At 43.5% G+C, this 21,307-nt stretch overlaps 1 protein-coding gene across 8 annotated transcripts in view; it reads left to right on the top strand.

Annotated features, from left to right (window-relative positions):
- LOC125711306 (diacylglycerol kinase delta-like) overlaps positions 1-21,307 on the top strand; it is a 118,240-nt gene that overhangs the window by 81,089 nt on the left and 15,844 nt on the right. For all 8 annotated transcript variants that reach the window (XR_007382986.1, XR_007382987.1, XM_048980091.1 and 5 more), the window contains 8 exons: positions 8,261-8,357; positions 8,476-8,586; positions 8,733-8,829; positions 14,522-14,629; positions 14,899-15,012; positions 15,100-15,234; positions 20,435-20,589; positions 20,700-20,811. Coding sequence is in view for 6 of the 8 variants with exons in the window: in XM_048980091.1 (XP_048836048.1) it covers positions 8,261-8,357; positions 8,476-8,586; positions 8,733-8,829; positions 14,522-14,629; positions 14,899-15,012; positions 15,100-15,234; positions 20,435-20,589; positions 20,700-20,811 (929 nt within the window). In the remaining 2 variants the exon portion in view is untranslated. The remainder of the gene's footprint in view (positions 1-8,260; positions 8,358-8,475; positions 8,587-8,732; positions 8,830-14,521; positions 14,630-14,898; positions 15,013-15,099; positions 15,235-20,434; positions 20,590-20,699; positions 20,812-21,307) is intronic.

Raw genomic sequence — 21,307 nt, forward strand, 5'->3', positions numbered from 1 at the left:
CACATCTTCTCATTCAAAGTCAAAGTAAACTTTATTGTCATCTCTGCTATATACTGTACAGGTACATAGAGAGACGAGATGACGTGGCTCCAGTTTTTTTCAGTGCAGACGAGAGAAAATAGACATGTAACAAATCAATAAATATAAGGTATTCAAAAAAATATACTATACTTGGAGATAGAGGTAGAGGAGGTTATAATAGTTATGTATGGAAAATGTGCAAATAGGTGGCAGAAGTGCAAAAATGCTTGTAGCAGAGTTTGTGTGTAAAGTGCAGATGTGCAGGAGTCAATTTGTTCGCAGTCCGGGTGTGTGTGGGGGGGTAAGTGTGTTCAGGAGTCTAATGGCTACTGGGAAAAAGCTATCCCGCAGCCTGGAAGAACGAGTCCTGATGCTGCGATAGCGTCTGCCAGATGGGAGGAGTGTGAAGAGTCCGTGTGAAGGATGAGAGGAGTCAAGCACGATGCAGGAGGCCCTCCTGATGCAGCGCTTGTTGAAGATGTCTTGCAGCGATGGTTGAGACGCACCGATGATGTTCCCAGCTGCTTTGATGATCCTTTGAAGCCTTCGGTTATCGGAAACCGTGCTGTTTCCAAACCAGTCGGAGATGCAGCTGGTCAGGACACTCTCTATGGTGCCCCTGTAGAACACGGTGAGGGTGGGAGGTGGCTGGTTGGCTCGCTTAGGCCGTCTCAGGAAGTGGAGACGTTGCTGCGCCTTTTTGGTGATGGAGGTGGTGTTGGTCGTCCAGGTGAGGTCGTCTGAGATGTGAACTCCCAGGAACTTGGTGTTTTTTACCATCTCAACCGTGGGACCGTGGATGCTGAGTGGTGTGTGGCTGGGGCGAGTTCTCCTGAAGTCGACAACCATTTCCTTGGTTTTGTCCACATTCAGCGACAGGTTGTTCTCACTGCACCACGTGGACAGCTGCTGAACCTCGTCTCTATACGCCGACTCATCGTTGTTGCTGATGAGCCCCACCACCGTCGTGTCGTCTGCGAATTTGATGATGTGGTTTGAGCTGTGCAGGGCAGTGCAGTCATGGGTCAGGAGTGTGAACAGAAGTGGACTGAGAACGCAGCCCTGAGGAGCACCTGTGCTCAGTCTGATGGTGCTGGAAACGCTGTTGCCGATTCGAACAGACTGAAGCCTCTCTGAGAGAAAATCCAGAATCCAGTTGCAGAGTGAGGTGCTCAGTCCCAATCCGCTCAGTTTCACACACAATCTTTGTGGAATGATGGTGTTGAAGGCTGAACTAAAGTCTATGAACAGTAGTCGCACGTAACAGTCTTTATTGTCCAGATGAGAGAGGGAAAGGTGGAGTGCGGTGGATATGGCGTCCTCGGTTGACCTATTTGTGCGATAGGCAAACTGTAGCGGGTCCAGTGATCGGGGGAGGTTGCTTTTCACCTGCGACATGACGAGTCTTTCGAAGCACTTCATGGCAATGGGTGTCAGAGCGATGGGACGGTAGTCATTCAGGCAGGAGACTGAAGACTTCTTTGGCACTGGGATGATGGTGGTGGATTTGAAGCATGCTGGGACGATCATCTGGCTCAGTGATGTGTTGAAGATGTCTGAGAAGACCTCAGCCAGCTGATCAGCGCAGTCTCTGAGCATGCGAGCAGGAATGTTGTCTGGACCGGCAGCCTTCCGTGGGTTGACTTTGGCAAAGGTTCTCCTCACGTCGGCTGCAGGCAGAGAGATGATCTTGTCAGTGATGGGAGGCGTGGCTTTCGACATGTGTGTGTTGTTCAATGCGTCGAATCGTGCATAGAACTTGTTCAGCTCCTCAGGAAGTGTGGCATCTCCCTCACAGCTGCTTGGTGCTGGCTTGTATTGAGAGACAGCCTGGATGCCTTTCCATAGACTACGAGAGTCTTTTGTGTCCCTGAAGTGGTTGTGGATCTTTTGTGTGTGTGCTCGCTTTGCCTGTCGGATGGAGCGAGAGAGGTTTGCTCTGGCTGTTTTAAGAGCAACTTTGTTCCCAGACCTGAAAGCAGCATCTCTCTCTCTTAGCCGTGCACGCACCTGTGCTGTGAACCAGGGTTTCTCGTTGGCTCTGGTGGTTATGTTCTTAAGGACAGTAACATCCTCTATGTACTTGCTGATGTAGCAGGTCACAGATTCTGCTAACTCGTCCAGATTGATGCAACCATTGAGCGTCGCTGCCTCTTTAAAAACATCCCAGTCCGTGCACTCAAAGCAGTCTTGGATTGCTGAGACAGCTCCACTGGGCCAGACTCTGACGGTTTTTTTGGAGGGTCTTGTGCGTTTTAACAGAGAGAAGTATGTGGGCAGTAGCATCACCGTCGTGTGGTTGGAAGAGCCGATGTGTGGGCGCACTGTTGCTTTGTAGGCACCACGCACGTTGGTGTAAACTTTGTCCAGGCAGTTCTCCCCCCTCGTAGCAAAGTCCACGTGTTGATGGAATTTGGGGAGAACTAACTTCAGGTCTGCGTGGTTGAAGTCGCCAGCGATGATGAGAAAGCCGTCTGGGTGCACAGTCTGGAGTTTATTAACAGCCTCATGGAGTTCGGCTAGCGCCTGGTTAGCATTCACACTAGGTGGCAGGTACACGGCTATAACTAGCACCACTCATCATTCATCGTGTTTTCTTTATTTTCATGACCATTTACATTGGTAGATTCTCACTGAAGGCATCAAAACTATGAATGAACACATGTGGAGTTATGTACTTAACAAAAAAAGTTGAAATAACTGAAAACATGTTTTATGTTCTAGTTTCTTCAAAATAGCCACCCTTTGCTCTGATGACTGCTTTGCACACTCTTGGCATTCTCTCAATGAGCTTCAAGAGGTAGTCACCTGAAATGGTTTTCCAACAGTCTTGAAGGAGTTCCCAGAGGTGTTTAGCACTTGTTGGCCCCTTTGCCTTCACTCTATGGTCCAACTCACCCCAAACCTTCTCGATTGGGTTCAGGTCCGGTGACTGTGGAGGACAGGTCATCTGCTGCAGCACTCCATCACTCTCCTTCTTGGTCAAATAGCCCTTACACAGCCTGGAGGTGTGTTTGGGGTCATTGTCCTGTTGAAAAATAAATGATCGTCCAAGTAAACGCAAACCGGATTGGATGGCATGTCGCTGCAGTATGCTGTGGTAGCCATGCTGGTTCAGTGTGCCTTCAATTTTGAATAAATCCTCAACAGTGTCACCAGCAAAACACCCCCACACCATCACACCTCCTCCTCCATGCTTCACAGTGGGAACCAGGCATGTGGAATCCATCCATTCACCTTTTCTGCGTCTCACAAAGACACGGTGGTTGGAACCAAAGATCTCAAATTTGGACTCATCATACCAAAGCACAGATTTCCACTGGTCCAATGTCCATTCCTTGTGTTTCTTGGCCCAAACAAATCTCTTCTGCTTGTTGCCTCTCCTTAGCAGTGGTTTCCTGGCAGCTATTTGACCATGAAGGCCTGATTCGCGCAGTCTCCTCTTAACAGTTGTTCTAGAGATGGGTCTGCTGCTAGAACTCTGTGTGGCATTTATCTGGTCTCTGATCTGAACTGCTGATAACTTGCGATTTCTGAGGCTGGTGACTCGGATGAACTTGTCTTCAGAAGCAGAGGTTACTCTGGGTCGGTCCTCATGTGTGCCAGTTTCGTTGTAGCGCTTGATGGTTTTTGCGACTCCAGTTGGGGACACAATTAAAGTTTTTGCAATTTTCCGGACTGACTGGCCTTCATTTCTTAAAGTAATGATGGCCACTCGTTTTTTCTTTAGTTAGCTGATTGGTTCTTGCCATAATATGAATTTTAACAGTTGTCCAATAGGGCTGTCGGCTGTGTAGTAACCTGACCTCTGCACAACACTACTGATGGTCCCAACCCCATTGATAAAGCAAGAAATTCCAGTAATTAACCCTGATATGGCACACCTGTGAAGTGAAAACCATTTCAGGTGACTACCTCTTGAAGCTCATCGAGAGAATGCCAAGAGTGTGCAAAGCAGTAATCAGAGCAAAGGGTGGCTATTTTGAAGAAACTAGAATATAAAACATGTTTTCAGTTATTTCACCTTTTTTTGTTAAGTACATAACTCCACATGTGTTCATCATAGTTTTGATGCCTTCAGTGAGAATCTACCAATGTAAATGGTCATGAAAATAAAGAAAACACATTGAATGAGAAGGTGTGTCCAAACTTTTGGCCTGTACTATATATACACACACAGTACAGGCCAAAAGTTTGGACACATCTTCTCATTCATCGTGTTTTCTTTATTTTCATATATATGTGTATGTATATATATATATATATATATATATAAAAATTCTTGTTTGAACCTTAACTATATATATTTGAGTTAAGGTTCAAACAAAAATCCACTTTTGGAATTCCTGAAAGGTTCTCTTACTGGAAGAAGAACCAGACAGTGATGAACAAGCTGAGCATAGATTCCATGATTGCACATATCTCTGGGGGGGGGGGTTATTGATGTTGACTGGGAATTGGATTTCAGTTTCCCCAGCCTCACTTGCTACTTTGTTTCTCTTTGGAATTTGGTGATCCAAAGAAAGGTGGGGGTGGGCACAGAAAATTTGGCAAGTTTGTTGTAGAAAAGTCCCGAGATGCTGATAAATGCCAAGCTGAAGTCCACAAAAAGAATCGTTGCATGAGTCTCTGGTTTACCCAGGTGTTGCAGGATGTAGTGTCTCATTTTCATTGCTTTGTCCCACGACCTCTTTTCTTAGTGTCCAAATTAAAGCAGGTCCATTAGAGGAAATGTGATGTCCTTCAGGAGGGCCAGTTTTTCCAGGGTCGTCATGACCCCAGCCTGTAAGGGCCCAGACACTAGGGAAATAGAACGATCGATCTGCTGGCATATCTCACCCCTCCCCGCTTGGCAGAAATTCTTATTGTCAACTATATTTATTTACTCTTTGAATGAACACAATGCAATTATTAACACATTATAATACTTAATCTGAAAAATAAATGGTCTGCATTGTCCCCATATCTTGTTTGAAACAAAACTTTTTTAAATCTCGCTAAATGATTTATTATTTTTCTTCCATCCCTTAATTTTTTACTCCCATGTCCTCTTAGCAGGGCAGCATGGTGGTGCAGTGGTTAGCACTGTTGCCTCACACCTCTGGGACCCAGAGGTTCGAGTCTCCTCCTGGGTCACATGTGTGTGGAGTTTGCATGTTCTCCCCATGTCGTCGTGGGGTTTCCTCCGGGTACTCCAGTTTTCCCCCTCAGTCCAAAAACATGCTGAGGCTAATTGGACTTGCTAAATTGCCCATAGGAGTGCATGTGTGCATGAATGGTGTGTGAGTGTGCCTTGCGATGGGCTGGCCCCCCATTCTGGGTTGTTCCCTGCCTCCTGCCCATTGCTTCCGGGATAGGGTCCGGACCCCTTGCAACCCAGTCGGATAAGCGGTTTGGAGAATGAATGGATAGATGGATGGATGCCCCCTTAGCGATTCTGTTGAAATGTGTACATAAATACAGGACAAATCATTTATGTTGTGGATCAATACAGGACACACAATTTTATTGTTCAGTACTGGATGGTCTGCACACTACAGCAGACAAGCTTTTTTAAAATAAATAATAGCCTAGTCTAATTTATCTAAAAATTGTCAATAGGTTATTTTTTTTATCTCAAGTTTTGTCTATAGCCATTGAACTCTCTCTCTCTTATAAATTTAAAGAGCTGCAAAGAAGAATTCATGGCAAGACTATTAATGCTTGTCGACACATTACTTATCTTGAAAGGGAATTTTAAGCCCTTGTCTTCGACCCGTTTCATATGTTGAGAATCTCAAAATCTTTTTCTGGCCACTGACTGGAAGATGGAATTTGCTGATGTGACAATGTTGAATTTCCCAACTTACAAGAAAACTTTCAGTCATAGGGAGTTTTTCCTTGCCACCGTTGCCTTTGGCTTACTCACTGGGGGGTCTTTGCGTGGCAGAAATGTAAAGCGCATTGAGACAATGTAATGTTGTGATAATGCGCTATATAAATAAAATTGCATTGCATTGCATCAGTTATTGAAACGGGCAAGGTTTGTGAAATGCTATGCTATGATAGCCATTTAACAAAATAATGCATAAGAAACATATGCCCAAGTGCTGAACTGAAGGCTAAATCATAAATCCTTCTGTTATATTTCTTTGTGTGTAACCTAAGCTTACTTCACCACAAAGGTGAGAATTGCTGGTTAGTCACTCTCAGATACCAATACTTTTCTACTTGTCTGGTATTGTTGATTACTAATATCTTCATATAACTCAGCCATAAGTACAAAGATAAAAACTATTGTAGCCACCGAATCCTGTTGTAGCAAACTCTTAGTCATTTACAGATAACTGGAAAAACCACTTACGTCTGTGAATCATTTCAGCCCATCTTATATAATCATCCAATTTCAAGTCACTTATCCCGTACAGGGTCATAGTGGGGGCTTACAGCCTGTCCCATGAGGTACTAGGCTGGGGAACACCCTTTGTGTGATGCCAGTCCAATCTAGAGTACATGCACACACACCATAGGAAATTTTGAACTGGAAAATTGCAACTTGTACAGTAAATATCTCAGATTAACCACTTATTTAAAAGTGAATTTAAATGGACAATTAAGTTATATTGATAAAATAATGTGTGGTCATACCCAAGCAATTAAATTTTAAATATAATCATTTATTAGTTCTTTAAAATGTATACACAGTAGCTTAGTGTCACGACAAGGGAATACAGGTTGCGACGTACCAGCAGGAATCAGGCAAGACAGGCCAGGTGCGGGGAATATAGGGGATTTATTAAAGAAACGAGGGTTAGGGAACATCTGACAGGGATTGACAACGAATCCACAATGACAGACAAGGGGAACAGGTAAGACCAGGACTTAAATAGGACGGGATTAATCAAAGTAAGCAGACACAGATGGAGACAATCAGGAAAGTACACGTGGGTAATCAGGGGGGCGTGGTACACACGAGGAGCGGACGAGTCGGTCATCACACTTAGCATATTTCTTTAGAAAATCCTGAAATGGTCATCTTTAGATTTCCATTAAATCTATATTGGTTCAGTTCAGAAACTTTCCCAGAGGCAGCTTGGGGAAATTGTGTCCCTAAGTTGCCTATTCTGGGAGTTTTTGCATGTGAGTCTGTGTCCTATGATGGATTGGTATCTCCTGCCTTGTGCTCTGTGCTTCTTGGCATAAGCCATGCACTGGAAAAGCGGTTAAGGGAGGAGGAAACATGAACTGAATTTGTATGTTGGGAATCATTTCTGGTGTGAAATGTATTTTATACACTCAGTAACAGAAAAAGTTAAGCACCCAAATGGGTGGAAATTAAATTAAATGAATTTGCATGGACTGTCTTGGGCAACTGGAACCTTCATGATGTATGGGTACCTTCACATGCCCCTTGATTCCAACATCGGGTGACTGCGACATCTGCATGCCCCGTAAAGTGTAGATAATGCTGTCTAATGCATCTACGAGGCATCCTCAATGCCTGGTGACTAGATACGCTAGCTCCATGCAAATGAAATAATTTACATACCCATAGCTGGTCTGTGTGTGTGCCAAATTACATCTAAATTGGACCATTACTTCTGGATGCTGAACGTTTTTTGTAACTGAGTACATTTACTGTTACATTCCTTAAAATTATGTATTTTAGCTGCCAACACTTTTTTTTCTACAATTTCTTTAAACTTAATTTGAAAAATTCCACAAATCCCCAAAGCATTAGGAACCATGTTAAATAAAGAACTTTGTTTGCTAAAAATTAAAAACTGTAATTGTCAATATTTCCATTGTGATAAAGCCTCAGAATTGCACATCAGTGTTCCTCAGTTATTTTTCCATAGCCTTTTCACATTTGGTATTTGTTTGTTACCAGATACAAAGTTAGAGATTAATACAAAAAAACGACACAATGTTAGAAGTGCTTCATCAGGGTTGATCCAGGGGAATGAGCACTTGAGTATAAAACATTTAAATATGAAATAGGGACCAGGTCTGATTTCAAGATTCTGTATATTATGTTCAATCATTGTCGATATTGCTCTTGATTAATCTTGGTATTATCTGTGTAGAGTGACAGTTCATGACACCTGAAAAAGGTTAATTATTATTTAGGGAGTTGTATATATACTAAAATGTGGTGTAAGATCTTTACATTATTGGCAGACGTTTATTATATTTCTATATATTTAGAGATGTCTCGGAATATTTACCATCCTGTCATATCAACTGTTACATCTCTCAGGTCTGAGGGCTGGAATGACTGGGTCCCTCTCAAATACTTCAGTTATCAGCCGACTGCTAGTGAATGCAGATTCCTTCAGTTGTGACCCCGAAAACTTGTAAGTAGTCAAATCCCCCCTTTTTTCTTTGCTTTTCCAACTCATTCTATTACCAGCCATGCATTTGGGACTGGAATATTGAAGCTGCTTTGTGGAACTGGTATATGCTTTGTTTCAGCCAATGCTACACAGAGAAATGTGTGATGAACAATTACTTTGGAATCGGACTAGATGCAAAAATTTCTCTAGATTTCAACAATAAGCGGGATGAACATCCAGAGAAATGCAGGTAAATTCTCATACGCTATATGTACACGATCTCCATGACTTCCCAGAAAGTACGCTGTTACTATCTACACATTATCAAATGACAATATCATCAGTCATGCTATGTAGTCACACCATCCGTGTCTTTGAATTGTCTCAATTGTTTAGAAGCCGGACAAAGAACATGATGTGGTACGGAGTCCTGGGCACCAAAGAGCTCCTGCATCGTACATACAAGAATCTGGAGCAGAAGGTGCTGCTGGAGGTAAGTTGAGTGTGCAGTTATCCTGTGCTCATGGATGTGAGAAGTTCATTTATCCCAGGGCACTGTTGAATTCTCCAATTGTAAATGTGTTAATCAATTTTCTATAACTACACATAGTAGTTATCACACAGTAACTCAGTTAATTATAAAAGCAAACGAATTGCTACAAATCACTTAGACGTCACTGTTTTAGGCTGGAGACTGAGATCTCTGGTAAGTGATTACCATATTTTCATGTATATAGTTTGCACAAGCATATTCCCTACCCACAGACTGTGGAAAATCATATTTTTTAAGTAACTACAGCATTATTTTTAAGCTTCTTACTAAAGGCTGAGCACTCAGTTGTATATGGCCTGCATTTTTTATAATTATGTTATATCATTTTACTTAATTTACACATTTACACTAATTTAACACATTCATATACACACGTGGACAAAATTGTTGGTACCCTTCAGTCAATGAAAGAAAAACTCACAATGGTCACAGAAATAACTTTAATCTGACAAAAGTAATAATAAATAAAAATTCTATGAAATTTAACTAATAAAAGTCAGACATTGATTTTCAACCATGCTTCAACAGAATTAATAAAAAAAAAAAAAAAACTCATGAAACAGGCCTGGACAAAAATGATGGTACCCCTAACTTAATATTTTGTTGCACAACCTTTTGAGGCAATCACTGCAATCAAACGATTCCTGTAACTGTCAATGAGACTTCTGCACTTCTCAGCAGGTATTTTGGCCCACTCCTCATGAGCAAACTGCTCCAGTTGTCTCAGGTTTGAAGGGTGCCTTTTCCAGACGGCATGTTTCAGCTCTTTCCAAAGATGCTCAATAGGATTGAGGTCAGGGCTCATAGAAGGCCACTTTAGAATAGTCCAATGTTTTCCTCGTAGCCATTCTTGGGTGTTTTTAGCTGTGTGTTTTGGGTCATTGTCCTGTTGCAAGACCCATGACCTGCGACTGAGACCAAGCTTTCTGACACTGGCCAGCACATTTCTCTCTAGAATCCCTTGATAGTCTTGAGATTTCATTGTACCCTGCACAGATTCAAGACACCCTGTGCCAGATGCAGCAAAGCAGCCCCAGAACATAACAGAGCCTCCTCCATGTTTCACAGAAGGGACAGTGTTCTTTTCTTGATATGCTTCATTTTTCCGTCTGTGAACATAGAGCTGATGTGCCTTGGCAAAAAGTTCAATTTTTGTGTCATCTGTCCATAGGACATTCTCCCAGAATCTTTGTGGCTTGTCCACATGTAGTTTGGCAAATTCCAGTCTGGCTTTTTTATGACTTGTTTTCAATAATGGTGTCCTCCTTGGTCGTCTCCCATGAAGTCCACTTTGGCTCAAACAACGACGGATGGTGCGATCTGACACTGATGTTCCTTGAGCTTGAAGTTCACCTTGGATCTCTTTAGAAGTTTTTCTGGGCTCTTTTGTTACCATTCGTATTATCCGTCTCTTTGATTTGTCATCAATTTTCCTCCTGCGGCCACGTCCAGGGAGGTTGGCTACAGTCCCATGGATCTTAAATTTCTGAATAATATGTGCAACTGTAGTCACAGGAACATCAAGCTGCTTCGAGATGGTCTTATAGCCTTTACCTTTGACATGCTTGTCTATAATTTTCTTTCTAATCTCCTGAGACAACTCTTTCCTTCGCTTCCTCTGGTCCATGTTGAGTGTGGTACACACCATGTCACCAAACAACACAGTGACTACCTGGAGCCCTATATATAGGTCCACTGACTGATTACAAGATTGTAGACACCTGTGATGCTAATTAGTGGACACACCTTGGATTAACATGTCCCTTTGGTCACATTATTTTCAGTCTTTTCTAGGGGTACCATCATTTTTGTCCAGGCCTGTTTCATGAGTTTTTTTTTTTTATTAATTCTGTTGAAGCATGGTTGAAAATCAATGTCTGACTTTTATTAGTTAAATTTCATAGAATTTTTATTTATTATTACTTTTGTCAGATTAAAGTTATTTCTGTGACCATTGCGAGTTTTTCTTTCATTGACTGAAGGGTACCAACAATTTTGTCCACGTGTGTAGCAGGGGGCAGCTAATTCAGCGCCCGGGGAGCAGTGCTTGGGGGCGGTACCTTGCTCAGGGTACCTCAGTGGTGCCTTGTTAGTCTGGGATTCGAACCAGCAATCTTTCAATTACGAACACGCTTCCCTAACCATTAAGCGAACAATAGTTGTGAACTATGCCGTGTTACAATAATACCACCAAAACCTTCAATAATAATTCTACCAATAGATGTGTTTTCAGTTTTTAAACATAAAAATAGTCAGTCCTGCTACAACACAAAAAATGCCAAATAAAATACCAAGCCGCGGAGCTGTGAGAGTTAGACTTTACATAGTTTCATATTTGTTTCTGTCTTTTCTTTCATTTCATGTTTGGTATGCAAGGGCTCATATTAAGTACAATCGGGAAACTTTAACACAGCTACAGTAGGTACATTTAGTCATGGAGGAGAAATTAATCTCACCATGCTCGATTCCTTCCCGGAGCTACATCTACATACCAGAGTGATGCCAAGACAGGTCAGAGCAGGGGGTTTTCCTGAAAGCTGAAAAGGAAGCATGGCAGGTGGGGAAGTAAAGAGCGGAGACTCAAGCACCTAGTTAGCAAGGGAAGGCTAGCTCTCCCAGCTATATTCTTTCCTAACGTTCAATTGCAGGAAAATAAAATGGATAATCTCCTCAGCCAAATAGCAAAGAGATATATTCAGGACTGTTCGTACTTTGTTTCTGTGAAATGTGGCTCGGACAGAGGACCCCCATGAAGCAGTGACACCCGCAGGATACACAGTTTTCTGAGCCAACCGCAATGCTACAGAGTGCGGAAAAACTCGCGGGGGAGGAACTGCGATCTTCATAAAACAGTCCTGGTGTATGGACACTATGGTAATATCCCAGTGTTGTTCTAAAGACATGGAATATATTACTTTAAAGTGTTAACCATTTTATTTACCGAGAGAACTGCAGTGCGTTATACTGAGTGCTGTTTACTCTGCAATTGAGGACATCGCACTCAGTGAACTTCACATCATGATCAGTGGACATGAAAACAAATACCCAGATATTGCTTTCATTGTTTTAGGTAACTTTAATCACTGTAATCTCTCCAAGACTTCCCTACCAGGGCAAACAATACCCTGGACCATTGCTACAGTAATATAAAAAATGCTTATGCTGCTGTCCCCAAACCACATTTTGATAAGGCTGACCACCTGGCAATCCTGTTACAGCCTACCTATACCACAAGCAAACCCAGTCACAGTTAGAACCGTTAGGAGATGGACTGAAAATGCACTGGCAGACTTGCAGGGCTGTCTGCAGGCAACAGACATGAATGTCTTCAAAGAAGCCAACAGTAACATCCATGACTACGCAGAGATGTTAGTAGCTATATTAATTGGTGCAGTACTATCTGCATTCCCTCTCAAACCATCCGTGTATTCCCCTTTCAAAAACCCCCACAAAGCAGTGGGACCAGACAGAGTGTCTCTGAGAGTTCTGAAAGCCTGCACAGCACAGTTAGCTGGAGTGTACATGGACATTTTTAACTACTCTCTCTGACAGGAAATAGTTCCACGATCCTTCAAGTCCTCTGTTATAGTACTGGTCCCTAAAAAATACAACGTCTCCACAATGAATGTCTTCAGGCCGGTTGCATTCTCTTCAGTTGCCATGAAGTGCCTGGAAAAACTGGTGTTAAGTTCTATAAACTCTGTCATCCCAGACACAGTTGACCCTCTGCAGTTTGCCTACCGCCCAAACAGATCAGTGGATGATGCGGTGGCTCTGGAACTTCATTACACACTGCAACACTTGGACACAAGTGGGACATATGCACGCATGCTCTTATTAGATTACAGTTCCTCTTTTAATACAATCAGGCCAATGAAGCTGATTGCTAAGCTGGTAGACCTGGGAGTACCAACACCCACCTGTAACTGGATATTGGACTTCTTTATGGACAGACCAAAGGTGGTAAGGATGGGGAATAAGGTCTCTACTGAGCTCACAGTCAACACAGGAACCCCTCAAGGCTGCTGCCTCAGCCCAAAACTTCTCACTATACACAATATACCTGGCCCCCTTTAAGGCCAGGCACATCCCCTGGAAGGGACAAGCTGCAGACGAAGCGGTGGACAGGCGGCAAAGCAGCGGGCAGACGGGCTTCGTGCGTAAGCACCGCTGGGTTGAGTATCGTGAGGGGCTCCTCCCGACATACTGCAGGTGAGGTAGCGGAAATCGAGATGGCCCCCAGGAAGATGCCCAGCATGACCTCCCATCTGTCACTCCATTTCCTTCTTCTGCGAGCTGGCATTGCGAGGTCCAGCAGCTCACATGGCAAGGGAGGAGGAAAGCCACAGTTTATGCTCGCCTGCCAGATCATATCCTCAGTGACCCAGCTTCTCATCCAGGTCAAATTTTTATGGTCTATGATCTCCTTCGACCGGAAAGCAATAGCTCACGTCACGGGGTCCTCCTTAACCTTGGGCTGTCCGAGCCAGTAGATTACCTCGTCGACCAAGTCGAGATATTCCGCCTCACTGAGGGAAAGTCTTTTTTTCCAGTCTGGTCATTCTGTTATGGATCGAGGGGAACATTGACCAAGGAAACAGGAGCAAGACTCACGGAATCAGGTGAACTCGTGGTTTAATCAAACAGGCAGACAAGCAGGACCAAACAATAGCATGTCAATAACCAGTCTCGAGCTCCTCCTCCAACTCCACTAAGGGAGGAGTAGCAGTGGTCCAACAGTCCAGGACTCCTCGGGGACAGGGGCTCCGCACTCTGGGTGCACCTAAGGGGAGCGAAGACACGAGACCGGGAGCATGACGGTACCTGGGGAAACAAAACAAACAAGAATCAACTAATTAACAACAATGTGAAATGGCTGGTAACACGGGGATTCCATACGACGTAGTGAGGGGACGTGGCACACGGGAGAATCGGACGAGCAGGGCATGACAGTTGGAACCTTCTCCATGCCCTTGAGATACAGCAAACCTGAAGGAGGTGGTCTACCTGTGCAACCTCTGTAGAATCCCGGTATCACCTCATGGTAGCAGTAGTGACACTGCCCGTACCCAAATGCAAAACTAGTGAAAAAAGTCAGAAAAGATGAGGGAAAAATGTCAGTGGCCTCCGCCTGTTAAACTATTCCTGTTTTGGGGGTTGTCTCATTGTTGCCCTTCTAGTGCACCCATTGTTAATTTCATTAACACCAAAACAGCTGAAACTGATTAACAACCCCCTCTCCTACTTAACTGACCAGATCAATATCCCAGAAGTTTAATTGCTATACTCTGATTAAAAAATGTTTCTGAATGAGTAAGCCGAATGTGTGGTAACCATGCAATGGAGTACTGTAGGAGAACATTTGATATTGGGGGGAAGGAAACAACTTAATAATTTAAATGAAAAGGTTTATTTCAAATTAAGTCAAATTATATCTTGGGTGGGTACATGTCCCCCGCAGGTCCTATGCCCCTGTAATTGCAAGTTAATGTACTTCAAGCTGAGCATTAAATGTTTTTTCAACATACTCCATGGTTATTCACCTCATGGCTATGTGTTTATAAATGATTAACGCACGGCTTGTTGTGCATTAATTCTTACATATTCAACCAAGCTTGCTATATGTCCACAGTGTGACGGAAGACCCATTCCACTCCCCAGCCTGCAGGGCATTGCTGTACTCAACATACCAAGCTATGCTGGTGGAACTAACTTCTGGGGTGGCACCAAGGAGGATGATGTAATTACTGACCCCACAATTTGTGTCTACATTTTCAGAAAATTAGCTCTACATTTTACAATATCTGAAAAACTGAAATTTAATAATTGTAAGTTAGCGTGAACTTTTATCATCAGTTCAGCTGCTAGTCAAAATTATTTGAAGCATAGTGATCTCCTCTTTCTGTAAAATTTTATTCTTCATTTTTACCTTAAGATTATCTTTTTACTTTGATCTAACATTGACTTTGAAGTTTTTCCAATATTTAATGCCATTTTTTTGCTATTCAGACATTCACTGCTCCTTCATTTGATGACAAGATCCTGGAAGTTGTTGCTGTGTTTGGCAGCATGCAGATGGCTGTATCACGAGTTATCAACCTCCAACACCATCGTATTGCACAGGTCAGTGCACACGTGGTTACAGCCAGCAGGTCTATGGGCGCAAGGCGGATTGGTCTTATGCTCGCTGATCTCTGGTGCCCTCTTCAGTGCCGGACAGTGAAGATCACCATTCTTGGGGATGAGGGTGTTCCAGTTCAAGTGGATGGAGAGGCCTGGATACAGCCACCAGGTTACATCCGCATCATCCATAAGAACCGTACACAGACTCTTACCAGAGACAGGGTGGGTATCATGCTACATACACGACAGACTCTTGAGACAGAAAATTAGTCAAATGACAATTATAAGAATTTCGCATCTATCCTTCAGCATCTGTAGTACATTTAATACATTCTCTGACTTCTCCAGCCATATATATACAGATGCTTCTCAACCTATGATGAGGTTAAGTTCTGATGAACTCATCATAAGCTGAAAATATTGTAAGTTGAATATAATATCATTTGACACACTTGGTTGTTTAGTAGGCCTAATCTGCTTGGGCAAATATGGTTATAGAAAAGAACATAGAAAAGAAACACTGTACAATATGATGATAAACACTGTATGGGATGTTTGCGATTACCACAGAGACTGGAAGCATGGCTTGGTGGAAGATCAAGAAAAGTAACTGAAAATTCTGTAGGAGAATTGTTCAAGAGCTATGTAAGAATCCAAAACAAACAGTAGTGGACCTGAAAAAGTCCTTAGGAGCAAAAGGAATAAAGGTCTATATCTACACAGTCAAGTGCAGTCTGCAAAAGTCTGGAATGCGTGGGATAAAAATATTCAGGAATCCATTGCTTACTTCCAGACACAAGGCAGCATGCTTAGTGTATCCTAAAGAGCATCTGAACAAACCAGATGAATTTTGGACCAAGATTATGTGTTCTGACAAGACCAAAGTTGAATCGTTTGGTCATAATTCACACAGGTGCATGTGGTGAGAAAACAACTCTGCTTATAAGGAGAGGAACACTATTCCCATGGTCAAACATGGCGGAGGCTCGATGATGTTTTTGGGGTGTATGCCTGCATGAAGCACTGGACCTCTGCACAAAGTAGAAGGAAAAATGAATGCAGGCCAATATAAACAGATTTAAAACAAAGCCTCCTACAGGTCAGGTCAGGTCGGGGAGCATGTGCTGATGCAATACGTTGCCGCACCACACAGCGAAACTCCTCAGGATGCCGGCCGGCAATCTGCCGGGCAGATACACGGTCCAGTCTCCCCCTCCGGAAATGACCATCCATTTGCGGTAGCCAGGTTTTTGCGGGTATCCCCTTCGCCTGGTCCAGCCGCTTGAGGATCCTCCGAGCCGGATCACCCTTAGGGATATGCACCACATGGCTGTAGTGCCATAACTGACACTACCTCACAATGCAGGTGAAGTGCCTCAATCAGGAATCCTCTAGTAACCACTCATTCAGCTCAAAGTCAAACCAGCAGTACCCAAGGATTCTCCAAAGAGACATTGTACCAAAGGAATCCAGTCTTCATGTCAGCTCACTGGATAGAGTCCATGTCTCTCAGCCATGCAGCAAGACAGGGAGCACCAAGACTCTAAAGACTTGGGCCTTCATCCTCTTGCAAAAATATCGGGATATGTGGGCAGTGGTGGCTTAATGGTTAGGGAAGCGCACTTGTAATTGAAAGATTGCAGGTTTGAATCCCCGACCAGCAAGGCACCACTTAGGTACCCTGAGCAAGGCATTGCTCCCCAAGTGCTAAATTAGCCGCATCCTGCTTTGTCACGACATCAGATATGGGTTAAATGCAGAGGACACTTTTTGTTGTTGTGCATTGAGTGCTGTGGTATGCCTAGAATTCTAATTTGGGAGTGCCATACACCCCTTTCCAGCGACCTCATGACCCCCCCCCCCCCACCATGCTCTTCCAATCTGTATGCTGACTTCATAGGAAGAGTCACGAATGTTGCTGCCGGGATAGGTAAATCTCTCTACAAGGTTGACATTCTCCTCGCAGACAGACATACTACTGATGGCTGTGCCTAAGTAGTCATTAAATGCCTGGATCTTGGTCTTTATCCAGGACACCTGCAATCCCAGACATTCAGACTCAGTTAAGTTCAGTCTTTTGAGAGCCTCGATTAGAGCTAAGATCACAGCATCATTCGTAATGTCAAGATCAGTAAATCTTTCTTCACCAACGGATGCCCCACAGCTGCAGGACCCTACGACCTTGCCCAAAACCCAGCCCATACAAGCATTGAACAGAGTAGGAGTAAGAACACACCCTTGGCGAACCATAGAATCAGCTGGTAAGAATGCAGAGGTTCTCCCAGCACTGTGCACAGCACTCACAATACCAGTGTACAGGCCGGCTATGATGTCCAGCAGTTTCGGGGGGATTTCAAAAGACTCAGGATATCCCACAGGGAAACTCGATCAGCTGAGTCGAAGGCTTTACGAAAATCAACAGGCTGCAAGAACCTCTGCTGATATTTGCACTTCCGCTCGATGAGAACCCTCAGTGCAAGGATACGGTCGCTGGTAGACTTCTTAGTTGTAAAACCAGACTGCTCCGGTCGTTGACATGCAAGCAAGTGATCACAGATCCTGGTAAGGATAGCCATAGCAAGGACTTACATGGCGCTGAAATCAGTGTTATCCACCTGTAGTTTCCGCAATCCTGGAGATCACCGTTCCCATTTCAGACAGGTTTCCCAGTCAGTTGGGATGATGCTTGACTCCAAAATGGAGGCAAAGATTGCTTGCAATGCCAGGAGGACAGCCTTACCAACAAACTGGAGAAGTTCACCCTGGATACCACAGATCCCTGTGACCTTCCCTACCACCAGCTGATTCACCCGTGCAATCTAAGTGATATTGGGTGGTTCACAGCTGATTGGAGGATCAGCTTCAAGAACTGTGGACCCAGAGATGTCCAACGTTCTAGCTGAAGGGTCAGCTTTAAACAACTGCTCAAAGTAGCTGACCCAGTGGGTCACAACTGCAGTGTCATTCGTAAGGACCATTCCATCACCTGCCCTGACTGTAATACTTCGATTCCTCTGTAAGTAGGACATGGGTCACTAGACCAGAGATGGTATGTTATCTGCTCACAGATCTGTCTAACAAATACCTCCTTCTCTGCCCTCACAACCATCTTTCTCAGTTCCTGGTACAGACTGGAGTTGCCACCAAGTTGTGCGCTGTGACTCCTCTTGATAATATCCAGGGTGCCCTCCGAGATGAAACACCTCCTTCTGGGAACACTGGCAACACCAACACAACCCTTGGCAACCTTCAGGGTCTTATTACGGAAGGTCTCCCACATCACATAAGAGTCAGCAGTCACACCCAAATCTGCAAGTTCCTCACACAAATTGTGGGCAAACTCGGAAACAGCTTGATCTAGTAGTCTGGCTAAGTTCAGCCTCATTCACCTAGTCGGTGGTAGCCTACTGGATCTAAGCTGAATCTTTAAAATAGCAACAATAAGTCTTTGGTCAGAATTCACAAACTGGGCACTTCTGTAGACCCCGCAGTTCTGCAGTAGCCTGCAGCATCTGCCCACAAGGATGTGATTGATCTTCTTCACCGCACCACCAGTATTGGTGTTGGTGGTCTCAAGTACAACGATCTGGCTGGAGTGTTGGAAGCAGAATCCAGCAACTCGTAGCCCCTGACCTTTTGCAAAGTCAAGGAACATGACGCCACTTTCACCCCTGTCTCCAGACCCATGGGAACTGACACAGTCCTCATAGCCAGCCCTGTCAGTGCCAGTGGTCGCATTGAAGTCACCCATGACCAGAGGAGTGTCTCCTCAGGGGCACCCTTCAACCACCGAGTGAAATTGCAAATAAGATGTCTCCCTCAACAAGACATCACTCTCTGCAGTAGGAGCATACACTGAGACAATAGACAAGACACCCAAGGAGTGCATTAGCCTGAGTCTCATAATGCGCTCGTTGAAAGGAGTGACATCAGACACCATTGGAAGGAGCCGATCCGCTACAGCAACAGCCAATCAAAGACACACCGAAAATCAAAGTGAAAAAAATCATGCGGCAAGCTAGTCCATTTTTGAAATTTCATTGCAGCAGTCAGGGGCCAGGCAATGCTATAAATTACTTCATCCTTCAGGAACTGCCTACATACTCTCGCCACATAAGGCCAAGCATTGTCGCGCACCAGCAGGAAACCAGGACCTATTGCATGAGTGTAGGGTCTGACAATGGGTTGAAAGCACAGGCCTCAGTGGCGGACCTGCCAATTCTGGGATTCTGTGGCAAATGCCAGTCAAGCTCTATAGTGCTGGGCAGTGAACACAGGGACCACTAGAGGATGTCAGGCCCTCAGGCCACCCTCATGAAGTCTGTTACTGATTGTTTTGTCAGAGACATTCACACCAGTAGAGGTCATTTTGTAGGGCTCTGGCAGTGCTCATCCTGTTCCTCCTTGCACAAAGGAGCAGATACCGGTCCTGCTGACAGGTTAAGGACCTTCTACGGCCCTGTCCAGCTCTCGTAGAGTAACTGCCTGTCTCCTGAAATCTTCTCCATTCCCTTGAGACTGTGCTGGAAGATACAGCAAATCTTCTGGCTATGGCACGTATTGATATGCCATCCTGTAGGAGTTGGACTACCTGTGCAACCTCTGTGTGTGTGTGTGTGTGTGTTTGTGTATATACACCAATGAAGTAGCTCTCAGTTTCAAAAACCCCTGATCTAAACGATATATATTATAACACCGTTTGTGCAAAGTTACTACTATATACACTTGAAGCACTGTGTTTTGCACCCATTATTAAAAATGCTAAATTACCAGCAATGAAAAGTTTAAAAACTGCTACAATATACACAAGATTCCATAGTCATACAGATTGGTAATACGCAAGTGCAGCTAGTTGCCGAAACAAAGATGCACGGAATACCTAAGCCAAGACTTTTAATACTAAACATATAATAGACACTTACACTAACAAATATTATTTATCAGTAATACAGTATTTATGTTTTATATGATTTTATGTGATTTGAAAAAAACATTCAGTATTGAATTTGGATTACATGTCGTCTGTGAGTTTTCTTGATCTTTCAGGAAGCTCCAAAAATATTCCCAGTTAATTGTTTACGGATAACAAACTACAAATGTCAAGTCTGCGAATGTAATGGAGTTACTGTATGTGTATGTATGTATATATATATATATATATATATATATATATATATATGTGTGTGTGTGTGTGTGTGTGTGTGTGTGTGTGTATAATTTGCAGTACATATTTGTGTATTTCTTTGCTTGTGGCATTTAACCGTTTGATTTAGAAGTTTTCAATGCAATTCAAGAATTTATAGCTTCTGAAGAAACCCTTTTATTTGTTCACTGTTCTGTTACTTATTGTGAACAATGTCTGTAACCAGCACAAGAACATTAGATGGTAAATGTGAAAAAATAACCTATTATTATCACTTAGGCATTTGAAAATACACTCAAGTCTTGGGAGGACAAGCAGAAATGTGAGTTCCCTCGTCCTTCATCCCAGCATGCACTACCACCAGAGATTGTGTCAGAGGAAGAGGCAGCTCAGATCAACCTTTTTGGTCAGGCAGCTGGAGCCTTCATACACAGGTGAGACAGAGTTCTTTGGTCTATGTATGCTAACCAATACGTATATTCTGCTTTGCTCAACGAGACATGTATATGATGTGTTTTTTTCTTCTTTTCGTATTTGTACTCAGTATTCGAGAAATTGCCCAGTCGCACCAGGACATCGAGCAGGAGCTAGCTCATGCTGTCAATGCCAGTTGTAAGGCTATGGATGTGGTTTATGCCAAGTCCAAAAATCCAGAGGTAAGTGAAAGTTGTTAAATATGTATTGTGTCATTTTGTCTGTTGTGTTGTGTGAAAGTGACTGGTTAGGTAGTGGATTAAGGTTTAATTTATAAAAAAATATATAATGATAGGAAGAATATTTTCCTGTTTTTATTAGTCGTAACTAGGGATCCACAGGTTTTTTTTTTTTCTTCATTTTTTTAAAAGCTGACACCAATTCCAATTACTGGTGACATGTGAGACCAATCACCAGTAACTTAAGCCAATGTTAAGTAATTTTAAAATTTAGAAAAAAAAAAACGCATAACATAACATTCTCCATGGCTTCTACAGACCCTTTCACGTCTGTCACATGTGCTCATGGTGAGCCTGCTCTCAGGGGCCCACTGACAGACCTGCCAATTCTAGTAATCTATGGCAAATGCCAGTTAAGCTCCACGGTGCTGGGCAGTGAGCACAGGGCCCACTAGAGGATATCAGGCCCTCAGGCCACCCTCATGAAGTCTATTACTGA

The sequence above is a fragment of the Brienomyrus brachyistius genome, chromosome 17 (assembly GCF_023856365.1).
Source record: "Brienomyrus brachyistius isolate T26 chromosome 17, BBRACH_0.4, whole genome shotgun sequence".
In the NCBI taxonomy this organism is placed as follows: domain Eukaryota; kingdom Metazoa; phylum Chordata; class Actinopteri; order Osteoglossiformes; family Mormyridae; genus Brienomyrus; species Brienomyrus brachyistius.